The 23,990-nt window shown below is 44.2% G+C and overlaps 2 protein-coding genes across 27 annotated transcripts; one reads left to right on the forward strand and one right to left on the reverse strand.

The window, feature by feature from the left end:
- The first annotated feature begins 240 nt into the window (after nt 1-240).
- LOC127302633 (uncharacterized) lies at nt 241-8,640 on the forward strand. Of its 26 annotated transcripts, XM_071820413.1 has the most exons (15): nt 241-326; nt 473-554; nt 641-707; nt 824-918; nt 1,003-1,156; nt 1,816-1,961; nt 3,314-3,633; nt 3,727-3,818; nt 3,908-3,947; nt 4,064-4,328; nt 4,453-5,125; nt 5,846-6,025; nt 6,634-6,725; nt 6,974-7,188; nt 8,269-8,640. In XM_071820413.1, the coding sequence occupies exons 7-11, from the start codon at nt 3,575-3,577 to the stop codon at nt 4,876-4,878; spliced, it is 882 nt and encodes a 293-aa protein (XP_071676514.1). In that variant the 5' UTR covers nt 241-326; nt 473-554; nt 641-707; nt 824-918; nt 1,003-1,156; nt 1,816-1,961; nt 3,314-3,574; the 3' UTR covers nt 4,879-5,125; nt 5,846-6,025; nt 6,634-6,725; nt 6,974-7,188; nt 8,269-8,640. The 26 variants fall into 26 exon arrangements, 18 of the variants coding, with proteins under 18 accessions (XP_071676514.1, XP_071676510.1, XP_071676509.1 ...); XM_071820409.1 differs by having other exon boundaries at nt 5,846-6,725; XM_071820408.1 differs by having other exon boundaries at nt 6,634-7,188.
- A 4,905-nt stretch (nt 8,641-13,545) lies between these two features.
- On the reverse strand, nt 13,546-16,618 carry LOC127302632 (wall-associated receptor kinase 5). The gene is made up of 3 exons (XM_051333141.1): nt 15,666-16,618; nt 15,259-15,399; nt 13,546-14,935 (listed from the first exon to the last, which is right to left on the reverse strand). The coding sequence occupies exons 1-3, from the start codon at nt 16,540-16,542 to the stop codon at nt 13,680-13,682; spliced, it is 2,274 nt and encodes a 757-aa protein (XP_051189101.1). The 5' UTR covers nt 16,543-16,618; the 3' UTR covers nt 13,546-13,679.
- Between the last annotated feature and the right edge of the window lie 7,372 nt (nt 16,619-23,990).

Raw genomic sequence — 23,990 nt, forward strand, 5'->3', positions numbered from 1 at the left:
CCTCCCCCACGTCCCTCTCTGGAGCCCCCCTTTACCGGAAGAGAGATGGCAAACACTCTCTGTTTCGTTGAGAAGGGGAGCAGAAGGAAGGCATGAGCATGCGGGAGCAGCGCCTCTGTCCGCCGCTGCCGTGGCACGAGGATGCGGCAGCAGCGCCGCCGTCTGCCGCCGCCTCGCTGTGCCACCTATGCTATGCCACCGCCCTCCTGTCGTCCTCAGCAAAGGAGGCTGGGATCCAGACCTCCGGCTCGTGCTGCTCCACATGAGCAGAAGCAGCAGCGCGGGAGAGGATCGGCCAGAGGCACACCCCGGCGGCAGTAGCACATGTAGGCCCCTCCTTCTGCATTCTTCTTCCTTCCTGACACTCTTCCCTCCCTCTGCCCTCTGTGATTTCTCCCTAAGTTGTCCCTCCCCTGCAGCTCCCAAACCCTAGATCAATGGGCCGCCGTCTTCTCATCTCCTCTTTTTGCAGACTGCGGGAGTAGCAGTGAATACGGCAATGGACGAAAAAGAGGGCCGCGTCAGCCGGCGTTGGGATGTAGAGGTCACATCAGGTAATGTCCCCCGTACCTCCCCTGGCTGTGCTCATATTAGTTTCAAAGATCAATTTCAGTTCTGATCCAGAGTAAACTAAGTACAGTACCAATGTCACACGCTGATCAAAGATGTGCTGGAAGCCTCTCCAAATGACATACTAGATATCGCAGGTGATTGTACATTAATCTCCATGGTATTAGGTTAGTCAGGGCCTGCACCGTGTGGTCTTAGGACACAAATATTAACTGTTTTTATTGGATGATGTTAAATTTTGTCCAATTGATAGGTCATTTCATGTTAATGAACTACTGTCTCTTGAGTTAAAGAAAAGTTGACATGATGGGGTTCTAGCAGCCATTTCTTTGGGCTTGCGAGATGAAGGTGATTTTTTCTTGTAATGCTACCATATGAGTCTGATGTGGTGTAGTGAGTATAAACAACAATTCACCTGACTAGCTGATGCAGGGACCAGTCCAAAGGGGCTCCAAGGATGAAGATTTGGCAAGCTTAATTCCATGCACACTCAACTATATGCAAACACATGACCAAGAAAGAAATTTGGCCAAGGAAACATGAGTACTGGCAGTGGGTCGTAGCGTAAGAGGCGGAAAGAAATCAGGTTTTCGCCATATCATTGATCTATTCTGCATGGCATTGTTGCGACAACACACTTATTGTATTTAGTGCAATCTACAATGACTTCTCTAAATTAATATTCTAAAATATTGTTTGATTGCCGGGTTAGATATTTCCATAACAACACCAAATTCCATCTACTAGGGTTTTGTCTAGAACACTGACTAAAAATAATAAAAGTTGGTGAAAAGTTGGCTGTTAGTTATAGCAGATTAAGTCATTTGACGGGTTCAGGTAAAGATTTTCCATATTTTCCTTTTCATGAATTCCCGTAAATATTTTCCCATAGTTTATTTTAGGTCCAAATTCACATGTTTCACCTTATTTGTTGTTTATTATCGACTTTTATAACCTTTAGGAGTTGCTTTTGTTTACCAGCAGCTTCAAGGGTGTCCAGAAATCTCTGGTTCCAGTGCCCTGTTTTGAGAGGCTGGAAATGCTCTTTAATACTTCTTGTTATTAAATTTTGAGTTTGCATTTTGGAAAAAAACAGCTAATGGGTGACTACAGTTCATCTTTACCATTTATTTGTTATTAATCTCGATTGTTTGTCGTGAAATGACACATGTAATAGGCATGCTATTTCACTACCATTCAATTATAGCTTATGTACCCTCTGCATGTCATTGATTTGTCGTTCAGGATATCCGCCTTGGGCTCTACTCCGGGATCGCATCTGTAATGTTGAGCCACGGCCCGAAGGTGCAGTGGTGGGATTCACCATGGTTGGTTTGACCCCTGGCAAGGTGTCAACACTGATGATCTCTCCATCTCTCTACCATCCCGAGGTAAAAAAGTCATCTCTATCTTCAGGCTTACTTAAGATGTACACTTGCAACCTCATATTGAAGCCGTATCACTTACGAGCAGCACAATGGCAGTGTGTAACTAGCTAAAGAAGTGTTCTATTTGCAGTATAACTTTCTTCTCAGCTAATTGACAAACAATAGGCGCACATCAGCGTGTAATGTTTTCAGAAATCAGACATATAAACTTTGCAGTTATTAGCTTTTCCATTGTTCTAGCTTTTCCCATATCTATGGTTCTTCCTTTTAGTTAGTTGGTTCACTCTCTCCCTCTACGCAATTGGCATGTACTGCTATGTATGCTATGCAAGACTGTAAACCTGACATAATTTAGCTTTCTCTTAATGTATCCATTAGATTTACTTCCGTTCTCTATTATATTACCAAGCCTACTTAAGCATGATCCCAGTTACTTATTTTGCGTTCAACTTTCGTTTAGTGTCTCTATTAGATTTAATTCCATGGTATTTCCTTTTCAGAAGCTATTACTTGCCAAAATTTCATAGCTGCCCTATTAAATACTCTGGGTGATATCACTAGACATTTTGTTTGTTTGAAAAAAAGGATATATGTTACCAATATCAATATACTTATGGGGTAAACATTGGATGCCCACTCAAAGTTAATGGTAAGACAATTTTAAATAGTTTGTATGATTCCAAAGTCACATGAAACAAAAATGACTGCCATATCCAGTACAACTATCTATAATAAAATGACTCCAAATTTGGCTTGCTTGATAAGCCTCTGTTGATAATGGTAGATGAATAACTTCAAACAACTCATTTGAATCTCTCAAATCTGCAACGAAAATCTGCACTCATTGGACAACATATTGATGTTGCTATTCCATTCATCTTTGCAGAAAAGAACAGTGTTTTCCTTAGCAACTTCACACTTCGCAATTCTTCTATAGATAGGAGATAAATTCATGATTGCCTACCACCAAAAAGAGCCACATAATTCAGTAGCGTGCGGTACAGACCATTGATAGTAGTAGACCATATCAGTATTACCCATTGCTGATCTGTCCTATTTTAGAATTGGTCTAGGAATTTCAGTAAGAGCTTGATTTTCAGATCGATGACAGAGGGAGAGAGATGAATCTGGATCAGTTCTTCCTTGAGCCGATCTTTCCTTAGCAACTTCACACGGATCAATTCTTCTATAGATAGGAGATAAATTCATGATTGCCTACCACCAAAAAGAGCCACATAATTCAGTAGCGTGCGGTACAGACCATTGATAGTAGTAGACCATATCAGTATTACCCATTGCTGATCTGTCCTATTTTAGAATTGGTCTAGGAATTTCAGTAAGAGCTTGATTTTCAGATCGATGACAGAGGGAGAGAAATGAATCTGGATCAGTTCGACAAAAAAACGAAGCAGATTCTTCCCTGTTTTGATCTCTTGATTGAGCACAGATGAAGAGATTTTTGGGTTCAGTAAAGATCCAGGTATTTGTGCCGACATTTTCTCACAAATTTTACGAATTTTGGCTAAAAACTACTAGGTGCAGTGGAGAGTGTCTTAAAATTTCGGCTTGGACACCGCTTACTACTAATTTTGGTGTTGGATTATGCGAGCGCCGAAATGCTGAACGAGCGGAGTGACTTCCGAGACCTCATAATGGAGATCATCTCTAAACAAAGGTCGGTCAACTATGCTAGGCCTCCATTCTGAGGTAGCTACATTATTTGTGTGCCTTACTTTTCCTATCGATGTTAATCCTCATTCAAATTCAGCGAGGTAAGGGTTGGAAAAAAAGCAAAGTCTAACAGATTCCCTTTTACTCTCATGTTAGTGGTGCCGGACCAGAAAAACTTTGATAATAAAGGTAGTTGTTTGGGGCGTGAATGAATTTGGATTTTCTGAAGAGTTAACTTTTCGCTTATACTAATTATTTTCCCTTTTATCAATTTATAGGTTCTGAAATTAATATCGGTTATGCCTGTGTAACGCACAAGTTAGCTCTCCTATCTTTTGCATCTCCATTACTTATATTTTCCGTATGGGTTCTGCTTCTGTGATGCATCAGTATGGATTAGGCATAAACTGAGGTTACTATATTTTTACATGTAGCTGGCGCTTCTCCTCCAAGTTGTGGTTTTATGTCGGTGCCTCGCCATGTAACAGCCCAGAGATAAGAAGACGCCAGTGCAATTTGGTGACAGTGGAGGGTAGGGAGGAGCGCCAACCGCTGCTCTGTCAGGAGGAGATGATCGGGAGGAGCGTGCCGTTGCCATCACCTCGAGGAGCACCGAGTGCCAGCCGCTGCTCCTACGGGAGGAGCGCCGTCAACAAAGATCGAGGTTCCTCTCTATATATTTGGAGGAGGATTCGAAAGGTGACTTAATAACTTTTAAAATGTATCTGCGTGAACAATAACTGGGCACCAAGAAACATTGACGAATCATCATGCATCTACTGCCCGTTGCCTTGGCTATATTGATCTACCTTTTTTTTTGCAGGAAGCTATATTGATCTACCAACCGGTTCAGATGACAATTGAATGTTGTGGTTCAGGAAAGCATATTACCTTGGTCACACTGGTTAAGATGAAAATGGAATGTGTCCGGCACATGATCAAGAACCATGAAGATGCGGCTGCAATTTACGTTTTGAAGCATGTATTTCAGTTCAGATTCATACTAATGCATCTATCTACCTTGCTATGTTATCTGACAATTGTTCACTGGTCAAGTTATTTTTGCTTTATTTTTCTGGCCATTTTTTTCAACTCCTTACAACAGCATGTTGCCAACATCTGGCCCCTTTACTGTCCTCTACTCTATGAAATATTTGCACATGCTATTATTGTTCAGACACTACATTCCGAGAGCACTTGTGTTTGCCAGTATTGGCTGCTGTTTGTGGCTTTCTTTGCCTTCAATTGATGTACGGACAAAGGAACACGGAGAGGAAACCAGATGAGAGGCTTCTTTAGCAGTTGACCGCTCCATCTCTCTTCCTCTCTCCTCAACTTAGCAGTTGGCATTCATCTCGGTGTGTTATTATTATCTCTTGAGGGTGCAAAGAGCTAAGGTTGGCTAAAATTCATGAAGTGCCATGGTGTTCTGCTGGGTTTGGTTGTCCATGTCAACGTGCAATTTGAAGATCAGATCGCCACTCCCCGTGGAACAAGTTAAGAATAATTATGATGCTTCTGTGCTATGAAATTTCTATGACATCTAGCAGTCCTATGATTATTTGCTTGTTTACTTACTTACTAAGTAAATTCAGTTATGGAAAATATACTAGCTGATAATATGTGTTTCTCAAATTATGACATTAGGCATTTAGCTTTTTCCCTTGTTAATCATAATCATGAAGGCCAGTATATTGAGGAGTCGTGGAGTAAAGTCTAACTAGCACGTGATTCTTTTTGCAAGGAACTTTTACATATTCTCATGGCAATTATGGCTATTGATTTCTGTTATATTATATACATATCTGAATAATGCAGTCTGAAGTGATACGAATGTCTGCTGAAATGGAGTTCTTACTCAACAAACTATGTTGCTAGGCTTGGAAAATAATGCCTTGAGGGAAAGTCTCAACATTGTAGCATAGAAGCGACTAATTAAACGTGGAAAGTAATTGTATTTTCCCTCTTAAATTTTATTTCTTGTTTTGGAGTTCTGTTCTCCATTAAATAATCATTTTGGCAATTTGGTCAAGAGCTCATCATTAATAGACTAAGGGTTTATGCATGGCCTGTATTTTGAATGTAAAATTTTCCTGTGAAATATGATGGCGGATCCAGTCTGACTTTCGTGATTTCATCACAAATTTTGTTTGCTGAAGTAATACAGTTGGTAGATGGAGCTCTGAACGATGCCCTGTTATGATTTATGTCTTTAGTTTTGCAGACATCTATAGGCAGCAAAAAAGATTGTCAGTGTGTTGTACCAGGTCGGCGAGTACGCCGACAAGAACCCCAATTCCGCCGACTGTGTCGAGGGAGCCCTTAGCCTACGTGGCTGGCTATAATCCAAGGGACATCACATACTGTAACGAACGACAAGGAGGGGCTGAGGAGTGGTCAGTACCCAAGATCACACCCAATTCTTCTCATGTTTTTAATTTTCTCTAATCCATTTCCTAACGTTTCTGCAAAGCAATTTATATACTCCTACTGAATTAAGTGTGGTGTTGTACGATTTGTGGACCTGTATAGGATCCTGGCCGTGTAATTATCTCAGTTACTGTGTATTGTCTAATTCTCTGAGTAATATCCATATTTGGGTTAAAAATTTGAATAAAAATATTCTAGCTAAATTAGATTAACGATAGCTTGATGAGGGCATCTGTAATAGAATACATATGTTATTTTGAGAAACTAGCTTAGTGGCCCTCGGCAAATGCGAGGGCATCATCTTTAATATGTCAAAATGACTTTAAATAAATTTATGGATCATGTCATGGGATCTAGAATAATACAAATCCCCGATCATTGTAAATATACACAATAATTTTCACGTTGTAAATCTATGTGATCTAGAATTTGTTGTGGTCTACAACCGAAGTCGATTATGTGCTTTATTATTGCTCATGAATAAAAAAATGGCTCTAGAGAGATTAATTCTTGGAACAAATGATATCAATATATATGTTGCTGGGAGCGAGTGACTAATCGGTGGAATGTCTAGCTCATGGAGCTATCATCCGAGGATGCAGGTGGCCACGGAAAACCATTGTTTCAGATTATCCGTTGTTTCTGTAGTCCATGCCGCCAAATGAGGTCTGTTTTGGAGCATCTCAATTATTTTTTTATCATTTCTCTTTGATTGTTTCGGTGGATTACACTGATGGAATGTTCACTGAGTAACTCCCATGACCAGCTGATCGTTTTACTTGTGGCTGTTGAAGGATTACTTCTCTCTATTTTTGTTGTTATATAACCTTGCTATTTAATCTCATCCACTCTGTTTAGTTGATGCAAACGTCCGTGCTAATAACAAGGGTCTAATCACGTGGGATTTTTTCCAGTACCCGACGCACCTCAGTTGCCTAGAAATGTGGAAGTAGGGACATGTACAATCAAGAGCTCTCTCACTTGTAAAAATTAAATGATGCTAGACAAACCCATGTTCATTTCAGCAGCATTTCATGTGGGTCGCTGCTTATGCTGAAGTACGTTTCCGCTGTCGTTGGGTCACCGCTGCTGCTGGAGTACAGGTTGACGGCCTCCATCTTGGCATAAGGTATGTTATCTTAGCATTCCCTTGTTGTTTCTGGTTCTCGGTAGAATCAAAGCATATGGTCAATAGATGGATTTACTATGGGATAAAAATGGTTAATTAGCTGGGTTTGCTAAGCTATGTTTTGTTTCTTCTCTGTCCCTATATCCAATGAAGAGAAAAATCAGAGTTGGAACTCCCTAAAATAATTCTGCAGGTGTTGTTTGTTTTGTAGTTTCTATATATGAAAAGACATACATGTTGTTCAGTTTACAGTAGCAAATTGGAAAATTAGTACGGGTGCATGCCAACATTGAGAGTTAAGGTTCAGAAGTGTTAGCCAGTGTTAACGTTCAAACATCTTCTATTAAGGTTTTCCTTGGGCTGTCAAGGCACACCCTGAATAAAAATTGTAGACCATGTTCCAGGCTTTTCGTGTAATATTTATTTGTGAAATTTGGTTGGACACATTGAAATAGCGGCCAGTTTATTGATCTGTACAAAATATAGTTCTTTTATAAACAGTAAACTTCTTTACAACTTTGGATGGACACTTGTTACTTAGTCTTGGAAGTAGGGACGTTGCTATTTTCTGAATGTCTATGTTATGAAGTGGTGATTTGATATATGTTTGGATAAGAGGTATGCCTCCATGGACATGGTTTTCAGTTTTCACATGGTGTTTCTATAACCATTCTAACTATTTTTTTACTCACAGTCCGAGATGACACAATTGTTTGTGGAAATTTGAATGTGAGATATCAGACAATGTTTCCCAGAGAAAGATTAACTATGTTTTTTTTTCACTTGCTCGATGATGAAAATTCATGTCTAAGAAGATCAAAAGAATGCACACACCAATGAACTGGTTGAAAACTGCATACCTTTCGAAAATTTGGGTGAAATTTTCCAGAAAATAGAGGTTGACAGAAATATAAAATAATCAATGGCTTGCATGTATATTATTATGTTCCCTTACATATACTTTGTGAGTCTTTCTTTTCCCACCTGACTCTTTCGGAAATTAAAATATGTACCGACTGATGGATCAATCGAAAAAATGATTTGCCTTGGCTAATATGATACCCCGTCCTTTCTTACCAGGTTTAAGACATGGTTGTTGTTGAGATTCCATCCAGGGTCTTTATCATGGCAGCTTCCAGATCCATTGTACAACACTATACCCACGAAGTATGAAGTGACGGCGACCTTCCTCTATTGGTATGTCATATACATCAATTTATTGGAGAAGCCTGGCTATCCATCGAGCAAACATTGTATAGGCTATTGATTATTGTATACAATCAACACCCTGTAGTAAGACATGTTAGACCATTTACATAGTGTTTCACCCATCAGATAGTTTTTTATTTAATGTTTGATTACCGGGTCTGTGAGCCTAATGATGTTTCTCTATTTTCCTGATTGTACATAAGCGTGTGCTACTCTATTTATGATTTATGGGTTTTATCCTAATTTTTCCTACTGTCTCTGTTCTTTAAAATCTACAAATCGTATTATCATCTTATCACCTAACTTTTATCAAACGTTATACAAACTTTACATTGGTGTGAATTTTACGGGATCGTGCCCCAAGACACATGGCCCATGTAGATGCATCACATTGGTGTGAATTTTATGGGATCGTTCCACCAAGACACATGCCCTATGTACGTGTAACATTTTGTTGAAGAAGACTAATTAATTTGGGAGTAAAATTATATTATTCGTATCAAGCTAATTTTTTTTTTGCATAGTTTCTGTTCTCACTCATTTTCAAGCTGCCAAGCAAACTCTTTGATGTTTCCCTATGTTTAACTATCGTTATTTTTATTTCATAACAATGTTTTCATATTTGTGTACAATATTTTTCTACTTTTGACATTTATATGCAGTGCATTTTTCTACTTTACCGTTGTGTTTAATCCACGTGATATGTTATGTTCTTTCGCTTCTCTTCATCTACTGATAAATTTTCCCTCTATCAAGAAGAATTAAACGTACAATTATTCACTTTCATTAATTGCTTAATTTCTATCGATGTTTACAAAATGAAAATTAACACAAACCTTACGGGGTCGTGCGCCAAGGCGCACATTTAAATCTATTATATGGAACATGGGGCATGTGAACCCACTTTTTGAAAAATTCCGTTTGTGATGTCAAAACATGTTTTAAAAATTGAAATACAAAATGATTTCCCAGATGATATTAAATATGTGCCCTGGACATGAGTTTCGTGACGAAAAAACCTTTTATTTTGTCTTGGCAAAAAAGTGAAATTTTGCAGGGCTATATAGCAGTATATATGTGACGTATTTTGTCTTTTTTAGATTCTGAAATAAAAAAGTGGTTTCTCCGCGAAAACTTTGTACGCACACATAAAACATGCGTACGTACCCGGATATTTTTATTTCAAAATTTTTTAACATTTGAAAAATGCATTTCCAACTAGGGTTCACATGCACCCAGGTTCAAACCGGACTTTTCCTAGATTCCCATGCTTCTTTCTTCAAACTTTTGTCTCTCTCAAGCCTATGAAGATTAGGGAATGAGGAAGGAGAAATTGAGAACGAATCGAATCGGATGAATAAATGAAGTATTCTGTATGATCCTCTCCATTATTTTCTTCATCGCTAAAAATATCGACGCCAGAGAGCCGCTCCATCATTGATGCCCCGGTGGTGATTGGAAAACAGGGAGTGAATTACACAAAACTACCACAATTGGGGCACTGGTCACGGGTCAGTACCATTTTTGAATTTTTTTTGCTAAAAACTACAACTTCTGAGGCGACCAACAACAAATCGCGCAAACGAACGTCTGATAGCAGTTTAAGGGATGAGGGCCCACTATCAGTGCTGAGTAGGCCGAACGGCCGTTTTCTCCCGTTAGGAAAAGAAAATAAATGGCTGGACCCAGTGTGGAGGCTGACACCTGGCAACGTGAATTATCTTTTTCCCATATTCCAGCACTATTCTCTTCTTGCCCCGTGAGGAGAGCTAGCAGCGCGCTCCGGCGGAACCGCGACCAGCTCGGGGAGGCAGTCGCCGGTGAGCTGGTGCAGCATCGCGGGTGCGGGGAGGCCGTCGCCGGCGAGCTGCTGCTGCGGCGACTCGGGCGCGGGGAGGCCGTCCCCGGAAAGCTGCTGCGGCGTCGCGAGCGAGGGGCGGCCGTTGCCGGCGAGCTGCGGCGGCGTCGTGAGCGCGGGGCGGCCGTCACCGGCGAGCTTCTGCTGCGGCGACTTGGGCGCGGGGCGGCCGTCGCCGGCGAGCTGCTGCTGCAGCGACTCGGGCGCGGAAAAGCTGTTGCGGCGTCGCAAGCGAGGGGAGGCCGCGGGGCGGCCGTCACCGGCGAGCTTCTGCTGCGGCGACTTGGGCGCGGGGCGGCCGTCGCCGGCGAGCTGCTGCTGCGGCGACTCGGGCGCGGGGAGGCCGTCCCCGGAAAGCTGCTGCGGCGTCGCGAGCGAGGGGCGGCCGTCGCCGGCGAGCTGCGGCGGCGTCGTGAGCGCGGGGCGGCCGTCACCGGCGAGCTTCTGCTGCGGCGACTTGGGCGCGGGGCGGCCGTCGCCGGCGAGCTGCTGCTGCAGCGACTCGGGCGCGGAAAAGCTGTTGCGGCGTCGCAAGCGAGGGGAGGCCGCGGGGCGGCCGTCACCGGCGAGCTTCTGCTGCGGCGACTTGGGCGCGGGGCGGCCGTCGCCGGCGAGCTGCTGGTGCAGCGACTCGGGCGCGGAAAAGCTGCTGCGGCGTCGCAAGCGAGGGGAGGCCGCGGGGCGGCCGTCGCCGGCGAGCTGCTCCTGCAGCGACTCGGGCGCGGAAAAGCTGCTGCGGCGTCGCAAGCGAGGGGAGGCCGTCGCCGGCGAGCTTCTGCTACGACGACTCGGGCGCGGGGCGGCCGTCACCGGCAAGCTGCTGCGGCGGCTCGGGCGCCGGAAAGCTGCTGCGGCGTCGCGAGCTCGGGGAGGCTGTTGCCGGCGAGCTGCTGCTGCGGCGTCGCGAGCGCGGGAAGGTCACCGAGGTCATCGTTTCTCCAGACGGCGGCGACCATGACTGCTGCCCAGTGGATCTCCAAGGAAAAGGCGTGTGATGTACCTTGTTTCCATCGATGCATTATAACGCGGTAACATTTCTCAAAAAAAAAAAACACCCTGACTTAACCAGCTAGTGGCCCTAACGGGAGAAAACGGCCGTTTAGCCTGACAGTGGCCCTCATCCCTTAAACTGCTGTTAGATGATTATTTGCGCAATTTGTTATTGGTTGCTCTAGAAGTTGTAGTTTTTAGCAAAAAATTCCAAGAATGGTACTGACCTGTGACCAGTGCCCTAATTGTGGTAGTTTTGTGTAATTCACTCGAAAACAGGAGAGGAGAACGAGGAGGCAAGGGGAGAGTCAATGCGATGAGAACCTGGACTGTAAATGTGGCTGATGCCTCTTTTTCTTCAGCAATACTACATAGCTCAAGCACGCGTACATGTGCCGGCAATTAAAGCTTCTGCTGATATTGAGTGTGGGCTGATTTTCATTAGGTAAAGAAAATTCAAGCAAATAGCCAACCTGTACCTAATATACCTAGTTGGGGCCCCTAGCGACCGGGGACCCAGTGCGCCCGCACCGGTGGCACTGGCTCAGCGCATTCAGAGGTCAATCAAGCCCAATGTGGAGATGGCACTACATCAGGGTGGGCATAAAAACCGTGAAACCAAAAACCGAACCGAAGTCGAAACCGAACTAACCAAAATCTCGGTTTTTTCCATTAACCGCTATTTTTTCGGTTTCCATTTATACTAACCGAATTAAATTTGGTAGAATTCGATTTTTAGCCCCACCAACCGAACAAGACCGAATTGACCGAATTGAGTAACCTACCTTCAATTTGTGCATAAACCGATCATTCCATAGAAACCCAATTGCGTTTGATGTTCCAAAAATTGTTCATTCAATGTATGACTTTGGTCTTTGATGTACTAGCTTTTTCTGAATATAGCGTGAAGCCTGCATAATAGAACTTGTCGCTCAAAGTCTTAGCTACCCCTTTTAATCGATCACGAGTGATGCACCTGTACCACGAGTGCCGCAGCCTACCAAATAGCATCCCTCCACGATTGGTACTCATTTGTCGATTTCTTGCGCAGTTGATGCTTTTTGTGTTGATATGTCAATCACTATTTGTTTTCTTCGGTGATGCCTACTATTTGTTCAAGTGAGTAGGTTCATTCGGTTTTAACCGAAAACCGAACCGAATTTGTCGGTTAACCGAATCTTCGGTTTCCTAAATTTTCATGCCAATTTCGGTTACCATTTTTGAAAACCGAATTTGTTCAAAAACCGCAAAAACTGAACCGAAATTTCGGTTAAAACCGAATGCCCACCCTGAGCACTACAGGTCTAGGATGGAGCCTTGCACAAGGCCACTACCTTGACGGACGACGACATTTGACCCACCATGTGGCATGTTCGGATGGAATCAGTCCGACATCCGACTATCCATGGATAGCTCATCTCCGGCCCGCTTGGGGACACTGGACTGTCTCGTCGACAACACGGGGTGGAAGTCCTGGATGAATCCGACAGGTACCAGAGCCACAGCGGCTCGTCTACACCAGCTGCACTGTCTGTACATGGCTAACAGCGCCAACAAGCACAACGCGGTTGACTGACACCGTGGATCGTCATCATCCTGACCGGCCATGTCGTCACCGGCGTGATCCCGATGAGCAGCTTCGACGACGCCGGCCCTGACCTGGATCCTGCGTGTCAAGTTCACCATGGGCCTCTTCGAGAGCCCTTACTCAGATGCTAGCATGGCTGATCATCTCGGTAAGAAGGTAATGACTGATGAAACTCTGACGCTGTGCACAGGAAGTGAATGTTGCTTCGCCTACATTCCCTGCGTGCTACCAGGATGCTCTCTGTCCCTTCAACCAGGCACAAAAGAGGAAGACCGAGAGAAGACGATGGCGTCGTCGCCAGTCAAGAGTTTCCAACAGTGATTTGGTTTTCACTTCGGGCAAAGGACCGAAATTTTACTTGAATTTATCCGATTGAAATCAAGCAAAGTATTTTGGAATTTTGCAAAAAAGAAAATTTGTTTGAAATCCACTGTAATATCTGACATGTTTTCACTGAAACAGAGTTATCTGGGGTATTTACCAAAATGACTGAAAATTTGATGAAATTTCATCGAAAGTGCTAACAACAAAGCTGGAGAAGCTGGATAAATAATTGCTTGGTTTTCAGGCTACACCTTGGAGATTGAACACGAAAAGGATTCCGTGAAAGGATGTCATCAAAACAGAAAAGGGATCAAATTAGGCTTGCAGCTTAAAATTAAAGGACGTGCAGCTTATTGGTCCGCCTCTTCCGAAACTGCACACCAGTTCATGAGAGGCAACAGAGTGGATGTCAAATAAGTATACCAATCCAGTTTGTGATACAGAAAAGATGAATGCCTTTTTGCTCATAGAATAAAGGAAAATAGTTGAAAATTGTTACTATGGCAAATTAAAAGAGTCATATTAGCGCGGCAGGTCGGTCCAAGATACAAGCTCTTGCTCCATAGTGTAGCAGCGCGTGACACTGAGACTTGACAAATTAGCAGCTGAGAAGAACTCGCCGTGCCGTGTACCGGAACTAGTGCTGGAATAATATGATGGCAACAATGGCACGGCTTCATTCTCCCCCTCTAACTCGTAGTTTTTTTTCAGTACTATCTTGCCTCTCAGGAGCTGCAGCCTTAGCTCCACTTCTTTCATGGTAGGCCTCTCTTCTCCTCTGAGCCTCAAGCATGCGCTTGCAAGGGAAGCCATCTCAATGATCTGTCTCTCGTTACCTTCCTCCATTATTTGACAATCGATGATCTCTATCGCAGTGTTATTTTGTAGCCTTTGGACGAAGTAATGGCATAAATTTTGCTTTTCACCACGGGAAGTGAGGAATATTGGCTTCTTCCTTGTTAGGAGCTCGACGATTATCACACCAAAACCATAAACATCACTTTTCTCGGTTAGTTGGCCTGTGTGGTAATACTCAGGATCCAAGTATCCAAATGTGCCCTGGACTGTCGTGACCACACGAGTTTCATCGATGGAGATCGATCGAGAAGCGCCGAAGTCTGCAACCTTGGCAGTGAAGTTATCGGTCAAGAGTATATTTGCAGATTTTACATCTCTGTGGAAGATTGGTAGTGAAGCAGCGGAATGTAGGTAAGCAAGAGCACTTGCAGCCTCGCTAGCAATTCTGATACGATCTTCCCATGTTAACATGCTTCTAGCATTCTCGTGGTCACCATGAAGAAGTTCAGATAGTGTGCCATTGGAGATGAACTCATACACGAGCAAAGGGACCTCTGACTCAAGGCAACATCCAAAAAGTTTTACCACATTGCGGTGATTTATCTGAGATAAAATTGCAAGCTCGTTGACGAATTGATCAATCTCTGTTTGATCGACCATTTTGGACTTCTTGACGGCCACCACACGCTGATCTGATAAAATCCCCTTGTAAACAGTACCATGCCCTCCACGACCTAGAATCCGCGTGCAGTCAAAATTGTCCGTTGCCTTTTCTAACTCATCCAAGGAAAATATTTTACTGCTATGTGTGGCACTTTCATCTGATGAGATCAATTGTTCCAAGATGAGGCCTTTGTTTCTCAGGAAGTTTACTTTTCGAACTCTATTTTTAACGCCTCTCTTCCACCTCCGAACCAGCAAAGTCGATATTGCCACAATAAACAGAACTCCAATACCACAACTTAATCCAATAACAACCCCTGAAAAATTATGCATATGTAATAGTTAACACATAATATCTTTTCATTTTTACTCGCAACTACGTTTTTATTTCATTCTTGTGTGTTGCCAAGAAAACTCCATCTTACGTTATAAGAAAAAACCAAAGTTCAGCAGTTACAGTACAGAACAATGACAAGCCTCTTATACCTGACTAGTCATGGAGAGAGCAGCAACTCTGCTGCTCTTTTGACAACACAAAATATCCACGAGATTACATAGCAAATATCTCAGAATAAAAAATGGTTGCAGTTGCGTAATTAATTGCAAGATGAAACCAAGTTGGTAACTTCTGGTGGTTTACCTATAAATTGGTTTGTGCAAGAGTTTGTTTCCTTTGCAAACTTGCTGCCAAAAGGGCATGAACAATGGTACCCTCCTACTGTGTTATGGCAAGTTGCAGACACAGGGCAGGGGCTTGGACTCTGTTGACATTCATCGACATCTGCAGGGAAAATCAAACATAATGCCAGATCTCAAATGAGTCTTTCGAAGGTAATATAATAAACAGATACAAAGACTGGAGAATTTAATATTTGGGCTAAATCTAACACCTGATGTGTGTCTCTATTTGGATTTTGTGCATGCATGAGAGGGAAAACTACTAGTATTATACACATATGTCCATCGCATAAATCCTTCTTTTAAAAGTTTGTTGTACAAAAATTCCTACAGACTAACGAAGTATCTAGAGCAAGGAGAGGAACTTGCCTGTGCATCCACCAGAGACGTAAGGATTCCCTTGGTATCCAGCAGAGCAGTTGCACAGATAACCTGGGCCATTGGATGAATCAACGCAAACGGTGTTTCTGCTCCGGCACGCATAGGAAGACATGTTTCGGTGTGCTGCCTCACAGGTTTCATCTACAATCGCCCAGTCAAGCACCACTGGCTGCTGCCCCTTGTAGGTGTCATTGAACCTCGTCGTGGTTATGTACTCAGAGTTGAAAGCAAACGTCTCTGCCTCCACCACCATAGCATAGCTGCATTTGTTGAAGTGCCAACTGTTGGAACTATTGACATAGTCCACATCATAGAAGTAAACATAGTAGCTCGTTAAGCCCTTGGGGACAGTGTTCTGGCAGCAGCCTACACCAACGCACGAGCCATTTGTCAGGTCTTCCGGGCTCCCACACACCGACGCGCAACCTGTGGCATACCTTGTTGATTCTCCGGTGTTGTAGATGTATCCGATTGTGTTGCAACCAATGCTTATGAACTTATTTTGCGAGTCCGAGAATCGATACGGCCAAGCTAAATTAAAATCCCAAAGGTAGGAATCCATTTCCCCTGTACTAGAATTGTAGCAATATGTTGGGATGTACATTAAAACTCGGGATTGCCCACTGGACGCTGAGATGCTTAGAACCTCCCATTCATTTATGAATGGCCTCTCGGTTCCATCAGCAGTCCTGCTGCAGTTGATCTCAAAGCCTTGTTCGATAGCGCAACCAATACCAATGCCAAATGGGTAGGGGATCTCAACAACACCACAATGTGTTTGGCATCCGTGGTGAGGCTGCGCTGATGACATAGATGCTAGGTTCAGCATGGCTACAATGGCACTGAGCAGTAGCACTGACGCCATATTAATTCACTGAAATTGGTGCCATTAGAGTAAGTGTCTTGTGAGCAAGAGAGTAATTGTCTACAATTCTGTAAATAACAACCAATGAAAAAAATAGCGCGCTAACATAAATAGCGTGGGCTTCAGAAAAACGCTATAGACGCTATAGCGTGCTATTTTTCAAAATAGCGCTTAACAAAAAAAAAATGAAAATTCAGGATTTCAGCATATATATATAATAATAGATATAGCACTCTGCAGCTACAAAATCTCGGATATGATATTTTGCAGCTAAACATCAACCAGAGATAGTTCACATAGTCCATAACTTGATATGACATAGTCTCAAAATCACAAACCATAGTTCATATTCATATTGTCCCGAACTAGAAGGACTGAAGGAGGGGAAAGGAGGCACGGGGTGAAGGCGTGAAGGTGAAGCTAGGCGTGGCCGCTTACCACCGATTGACAGAGGAGAAGGGGGCGGAGCTGCGCCGTCACGTCGTCGCCTGCAGGGCAGAGCAGTTGACAAGGAGTTGGGGAGTGCGCGATCTGAGTTTCTTAGTCTAGGGTTGCATGGATTAGGAATTTAGGATACGCAAGTGGGTCAAAATATGGAATGAGCTACTAAAAAACTACTCTGCAAAATAGCGTGCTATGCGGAATAGCGAATAGCGCCAAATAGCGTGAAATAGCGCGATTTTAGCGCGTGTAGCGTCATAGCGTGCCTAGAATGCATAGCGTAGCGTCCAACTCGCAAATACGCTATAGCGCCGCTATTAGCATGAAATAGCGCGCTATTTTTTTCATTGATAACAACTCGTATGTGTTTTTACTGAAATGCGGTCTAAAATTCTGGTCAGCCTACTGTAGAAAATTATAGAAACTCGTAAGTGAACAGTTTTCAAGGATGAAATGAGGTCTAAAATTCTGATCAGCCTATCTTGTATGCGGAAATCCAATTTGGTTAAAAAATACTTCAAAATGTCTAAAATTCCAAAAAAAAAAAAATCCCCAGGTGTACACACGGACAATCTATGTTGACAAACAAAATTCCACACTTTTTTTGTGATCTGTGTAAGAAAAACAATTTTTGGTGCTCGAAAATAGCATTTTACGAGACATTTTTAATTATTTCCGTAAAAATATGTGTGAGAACATAGTGTCCCGATGTAGGATTTTTTTTTGGAATTTTTTGACATTTTAAAGTTTATTTAAATTGCATTTTTCAGAATAGATGCATCTAGACCTATGAGCCAAAACACTATGTCCGTACTTTTTATATTAGATGCATTTAGACCTATGAGCCAAAAAATATATATGTTATAATACCTGTGTAGATACTAATTATTCAAGAATATTTTCCAAAAAAAAATCAGGTTGATGTTGTAAAACGTGATACTATGATCATGTAGGGAACTACTCGGATGATTCCCGAGTCTCATATCTCATGTATATATAGTAGGTTACAAGGTCAAGCGTATATGTGTTGGATTCTATATCCATACCTAAGCCTATACGTGTTCTACATGTTTATAACTTATTATCTCTAACAGATGTATGCCCCCTTCGTGCAAGAATGAGTTAAGGTGTCACAGTATGCCGCTGGATTTTACTGGATTAGCATACAGGTATGTTGCTCCGAGATTATCACACCATAAGCATGGTCTCTGTGTTAGCCTAACTCTCAACTCAGCAAGAAGTGACTGTATCCAAATCATCTCAGCTATTGCATCTGCTAAGAACTTGTACTCTGCTTCAGTGCTGGACCTGGATACTGTATTCTGCTTCTTAGCATTCCAAGAAATCAAGTTCGGTCCAACAAATACAACAAATCCCCCCATGGACCGACGGTCATCAACACTCCCTGCCCAGTCAGCATCAGAAAAGGCGCTAATCAGGGTAGAAGTGGATTTGGAGAATGTAAGTCCAACAGTGAGAGTATGCTTGACATAGCGTAAAATGCGCTTAGCAGCAGTCCAGTGCACTATAGTGGGTGCATGAAGGTACTGACACACCTTATTAACTGCATAGGATATGTCTGGTCTTGTGAGAGTAAGATACTGTAGTGCTCCAACAATGCTTCTAAACTTGGAACTATCATCTGGACCGAGAGGATCACCTTGATGAGCTGAAATTTTCTCAGAAGATGACAACGGAGTAGGCATACCTTGGCAATTGACCATGCCAACACGAGTAAGGAGATCCTGAGCATACTTAGCCTGATTTAGAACAAGTCCATTGGTAACCGGTGTGACTTCAACACCCAAGAAATAGCGAAGATCTCCAAGATCTTTCAATGCAAACTCCTGATGCAAATCTTTGAGCAAAGCATCTGTAGTTGCCTGTGAAGAGCTAGCAACAATAATATCGTCCACATAGATAAGCATGTAAATGCTGACATTGAACTTGCGATAAATAAACATGGACATATCAAATTTGGAGGCCACAAATCCAAGAGAAATCAACTTGGTACTCAACCGTGAGTACCAGGCATGCGTAGCCTGTTTCAGTCCATATAACGCCTTGTCAAGTTTGCAAATATATCCTGGTTGATGTCGATCTTCATACCCAGGTGGTTTTCGCATATAGACTTCCTCTTCCAGAACGCCATGAAGAAACGCGTTCTTAACATCCAACTGTCGCAAGCTCCACCCACGAGAAACTGCAATAGCCAGAACAAGATGAACTGTGGCAATTTTGACAACTGGACTGAATGTGTCTTCATAATCAATGCCATAGCGTTGTTTAAATCCTTTAGCAACCAAACGTGCCTTATATCTGTCAATCGACCCATCAGCATTGCGCTTGATTTTGTAGATCCATCGACAATCAATTACATCCTTACCATAACCAGGAGGTACCAAGTGCCATGTTTTGTTTTTCATAAGGGCACCAAACTCATCATCCATGGCCCCTTTCCAATTAGGATCAGCAAGGGCAGACTGAAGATTAGCGGGCTCTCCAGAGGTGCATGAGAGTAGCCAGCGGACCGTGTCATCTTTATACTCACGAGGACGAACAATTCCCGAAGAGGCACGTGTAGTGGGACGTGTAGAGGCAGCAGCTGGGGGCACACGGTGGACAGGCACAAGAGATCCAGCCGGAGATGCTGCATCAGAGGCGGGTGCAGGTGAGCTGACCACGGGATCTGCTGTGGCAGAAGCTGCAGCCGAGGTGGTCGCAGTACACGGCATGGCGGGAGAAGCTGCCGCAGAAGATCCGGTCGACGTGGGAGACGAGGCTGCACGGGGGCCGACAGAGCGTGCGCCGGCCGCAGGCGGGGACCCCGTAGAGCCTGGGCGGGCAGGGCTGCCAGCGCGTGATCCGACGCGCCGGGACGATCCCGAGGGGGATTCTGTCAGGGAATCGGCGTCGTGTCCAGCGTTGTTGTCCTCTTCTCCAGAAAACTGAAAATCGCCATATGACCAGCTGGAAGCTCCGTTTGAGTTGAAATTTTCGCCCGATGGATCATTTTGTGGAGCTGCATCCTGCACAAGATGCACAATAGGTCTAGCAATGGGATTAGTAGCATGAGTATTCTCAACATGTGAATCATCAATAGTAGCGTTTTCCGGCTCAAGGTTTCGAAGAGAAGGATCAAGAAGTGAAATTTGTTTGCGAAGAAGAGCACCAGCATTTGGATGGAGATTTTTGAAGGAAAAGACTGTCTCATCAAAGACAACATCCCGGGAGATATAGACTCGTCCACTAGACACCTCAAGACACTTTACCCCTTTGTGACGGGGGCTATAGCCGATAAAAACAGATTGTGTGGATCGAAAAGCAAGCTTGCGTTTATTATAGGGTCTCAGGTTGGGCCAACAGGCACAACCAAAAACACGTAAGGAAGAATAATTAGGACGAGTACCAAGGAGACGATGAACAGGTGTATCATTGTTGATGACTTTGCTAGGAAGCATATTAATAAGATATGGGGCTGTCAGAAAAGCTTCATCCCAAAATTTTAAGGGCATACCAGCATGAGCAAGAAGATCTAGACCAGCTTCAACAATGTGACGATGATTTCGTTCCGCTGCACCATTTTGTTGGTGAGCATGAGGACAAGATACAAGATGTGTAATGCCCTGTGTTTGAAATAAGGAGCTCAATTTTATGTAGTCACCCCCCTAATCAGACTGAACAGTGATAATTTTCCTGTCAAACTTGCGTTCAACAAGGGTTTGAAAGGTGACAAAGGCAGCTAAGGCATCAGACTTGCGTTTAAGAAGATAAATCCAAGTAAATTTGCTATAATCATCAATAAAGCTTATATAATAATCATGACGACCAACAGAAGTAGGTGCAGGACCCCATACATCAGAAAATACTAACTGTAGAGGGGCTGTAGATACACTGGTGGAAATAGGGTATGGAAGCTGATGACTCTTAGCTTGTTGACATGGATCACAAATAGACTCACTACTCAAATCACTAACACACGGAAGCTTATTTTTTGCTAATAATTTGGCTAACAATCACTATAGAAGGATGACCTAAACGACTGTGCCACTGATACTGAGAAGGCATGGCGGCGATAAAGGCAAACTTGGATGGCGTGGAGGAAGCCAAGGATGCAATGAGAGGGTATAAGCCGCCAACACACCTCCCTCTATGGACGATTCTCCTGGTAGCCTGATCCTTGATAAAAAAGAAGAAGGGGTGAAATTCAATAAAGACATGGTTATCATATGTGAATCGATGGACAAATAGTAAGTTTTTGGAGGCATTGGGAACATGAAGAATATTGCGAAGTTGAAAATCTTGAGTAGGATTACGTACTACTGAATGACCAATGTGAGAGATATTCATACCTTGTCCATTGGCAGTATTGACCGTATCATGGCCCTTGTAGGCATCACGGAGTGTGAGGTTGTTTAATTCACCCGTAATGTGATGAGTGGCACCTGAATCCTGGTACCAGTTTGTGTCGATGCCATATGCAGCATGAACCTCTTTCTCGCCATAATCATCATTGTTAGAGTAACGAGACCAACAATCCTTGGCGTAGTGCCCCTCCTTGTTGCAGATCTGGCATGTGACATCAACCCAAGGAGTAGTTCGGCGACGTCCACGACCACGACCGCGCCCCCCTCCTGTGTTTCCACAGCCCCCACCGCGTCCCTGTTGGAAGGAACGGTCATCACGGCGGTCATCACGGTGATCATCACGACGATCACCACGGGGCCGGTAATTGCTGTTGGAGTCCGGGCAAGGACGCCACTGCCGAGCTGCAGCGTTTGCCGAGGACTCGAATTCCGGGGGAGCAGGATCGGCAAGGAGCAGCTGCCTCTGATCATATGCGAGCAGCGTGGAGTAGAGCCGACTAATGGTGATCGGGGTGGTCGCCACGCCAAGGGCTGCGACAAGAGCGTTGTAGTCTTTGCCGAGACCGACCAGGATATAGGAGACAAGCTGTCGATCGGGAAGAGGATGCCCGGCAGCGATTAACTCATCTGCAAAACTTTGCATCTTGGCGAGGTAGTCAGCGGTGGACATCTAAAGTTTCTTCGTCGTGGCGAGAGCAACCAGAAGATTATCAACCTTGGCTTCACTCTGTGCGGAGAACATCTCCTCGACGGCGCGCCAGACACCATAGGAGCTCTCAATACGGTGAACATGGGGCAACACCTCCAGAGACAGAGACTGCAGGAGGTAGGAGAGGACCAGTTGGTCGCGTGCGATCCAATCTGCATAGAGAGGATTCGCCTTCTTTGTCGCCGGGGTGTTTGTTTCTTTGTTAGCCGGAACGTCCACAACTTCTGGTGGCGGGGCTGGATCGGCGCCGGTGATCAAGCCTAGTTGCTGGGCGCCACGGATGGCAGGCAATACCTGAGATTGCCAAATAGGATAGTTGTCCCGCGTGAGCTGCGTACGGGGTGGTTGGCCGAGGGAAATCGGCGGGATCGGAGCGGAAGACGCCATGGCCGGCGAGGGGCGGCAACGTCAGAGCTTGCGATCAACTTCGGTGGTTGGGCTTATCGCCGGAAGAGGCGGCCTGATACCATGTAAAACGTGATACTATGATCAGGCAGGGAACTACTCGGATGATTCCCGAGTCTCATATCTCATGTATATATAGTAGGTTACAAGGTCAAGCGTATATGTGTTGGATTCTATATCCATACCTAAGCCTATACGTGTTCTACATGTTTACAACTTATTATCTCTAACAGATGTATGCCCCCTTCGTGCAAGAATGAGTTAAGGTGTCACAGTATGCCGCTGGATTTTACTTCCTGATTGCAACAAAATTCGTGTGGATTAGTAATAACGTTGGAAGTAAACGAAATTATAGAGTATGTATAGTAGTAGATGATTAATCGTGGTCCACTGCTTGATTTGTATGGGAAGTGAGCGCCCGGAGGGACGGAGTGGGGGCGCTAGGTGAGGGGGCTGGGGCGCGGTGTCGACGAGGCGGCGACGTGCGCGCATGGGTACTGGCCGGGGGAGTCGCGCTGGACGCGGCGCCGCCACCAGCCTTCGTGTACACAACACAGTGCCTTGCACAGTTGCGCCATCGTGAGATTTGGATGGGTGGCGACGCCGCCGAACTCCTGATGGTGCGCGAGCGAGGAGGCTGAGTGACCTCGCCGGAGGTGGACACGAAGGACAGAGAGGTCGAACTATGGAGTAGTGGATGGAGAAGGGAGTCATATGGGCTCATGGCCGCTAAAGAGAGAGAGGGGCAACGCTAAAATTACCCTAACAAAAAGCTGCCGCTCCTAGCTATCAAAAAGCCAGAACGCTTAACCAAAAAATCGGGGAGCTGGGCGTGGGTGTGATATATACTGGATATAAAGAGTAAAATCTTACAGCAAAAATCCGTCGCGTTTCATGAGTGAAGTGAATTTAGAAACTTGCAGCACAGCACGTACCTCGGGTAATGGCCGCCCAGATCGAAAGCATAGAGGTGTGTGTACTTCATCGCCTGGTGTAACAACACTTTTCTGTGTAGCTTTTTAACATGGTAAACCTTTTTGAAATGTTCAACATGGAGACCTGGGCAAAAGTTCAAACCTACTGGCAAATCTTACCATACAAGTTAACAAGGAAAATCTGGTGCCAGTTTCTTTTACGGAAACCTGGAGATCGTTGGACTTTTTTTTTTTGTACATTGCCGGTGAATAGCCATATATTCGCATAAATAAATGTATGTTCAATGCAATTTCTACTCCATCCCAAAATATATTGTAAATAGAGAACCAACCCGAGGCTGGGAGGTTAGGAGGGTGGTTGTACCCCAGTCCACCAGAGTTTAAACCCCAGGTTTGACATCTGTGTGTCTCATAAAGGAGGAATATTCATTCAGTGGGAGGCGACGTCCCGTCGACAGCGAGGCGCCTGGGGCGACTTCATCAATTTAAAGATTCAACCCGCCGGCTTAGTCTTTCGGAGGTGCTCATAGGGGGGGCGTGTGTGCGTTCATAGGGATGAATATATGCGCGTATATGTGAGCGTCTGCGTTT

The sequence above is a fragment of the Lolium perenne genome, chromosome 5 (assembly GCF_019359855.2).
Source record: "Lolium perenne isolate Kyuss_39 chromosome 5, Kyuss_2.0, whole genome shotgun sequence".
NCBI classification, from domain to species: Eukaryota; Viridiplantae; Streptophyta; class Magnoliopsida; order Poales; family Poaceae; genus Lolium; species Lolium perenne.

Bases quoted from the DNA above. Each gene is read 5' to 3' on its own strand.
- LOC127302632 (XM_051333141.1), bottom strand. From the start codon at position 16,542: ATGGCGTCAGTGCTACTGCTCAGTGCCATTGTAGCCATGCTGAACCTA. The intron at 15,400-15,665 runs GCAAGTTCCTCT...TTTTCCCTGCAG, and splicing joins CGTCTCTGGTGGATGCACAG to ATGTCGATGAATGTCAACAG. The intron at 14,936-15,258 runs GTAAACCACCAG...ATAATTTTTCAG, and splicing joins TTGCACAAACCAATTTATAG to GGGTTGTTATTGGATTAAGT.
- LOC127302633 (XM_071820403.1), top strand. From the start codon at position 3,575: ATGCTGAACGAGCGGAGTGACTTCCGAGACCTCATAATGGAGATCATC. The intron at 3,819-3,907 runs GTAGTTGTTTGG...ATCAATTTATAG, and splicing joins GAAAAACTTTGATAATAAAG to GTTCTGAAATTAATATCGGT. The intron at 4,329-4,452 runs GTGACTTAATAA...TTTTTTTTGCAG, and splicing joins TTTGGAGGAGGATTCGAAAG to GAAGCTATATTGATCTACCA.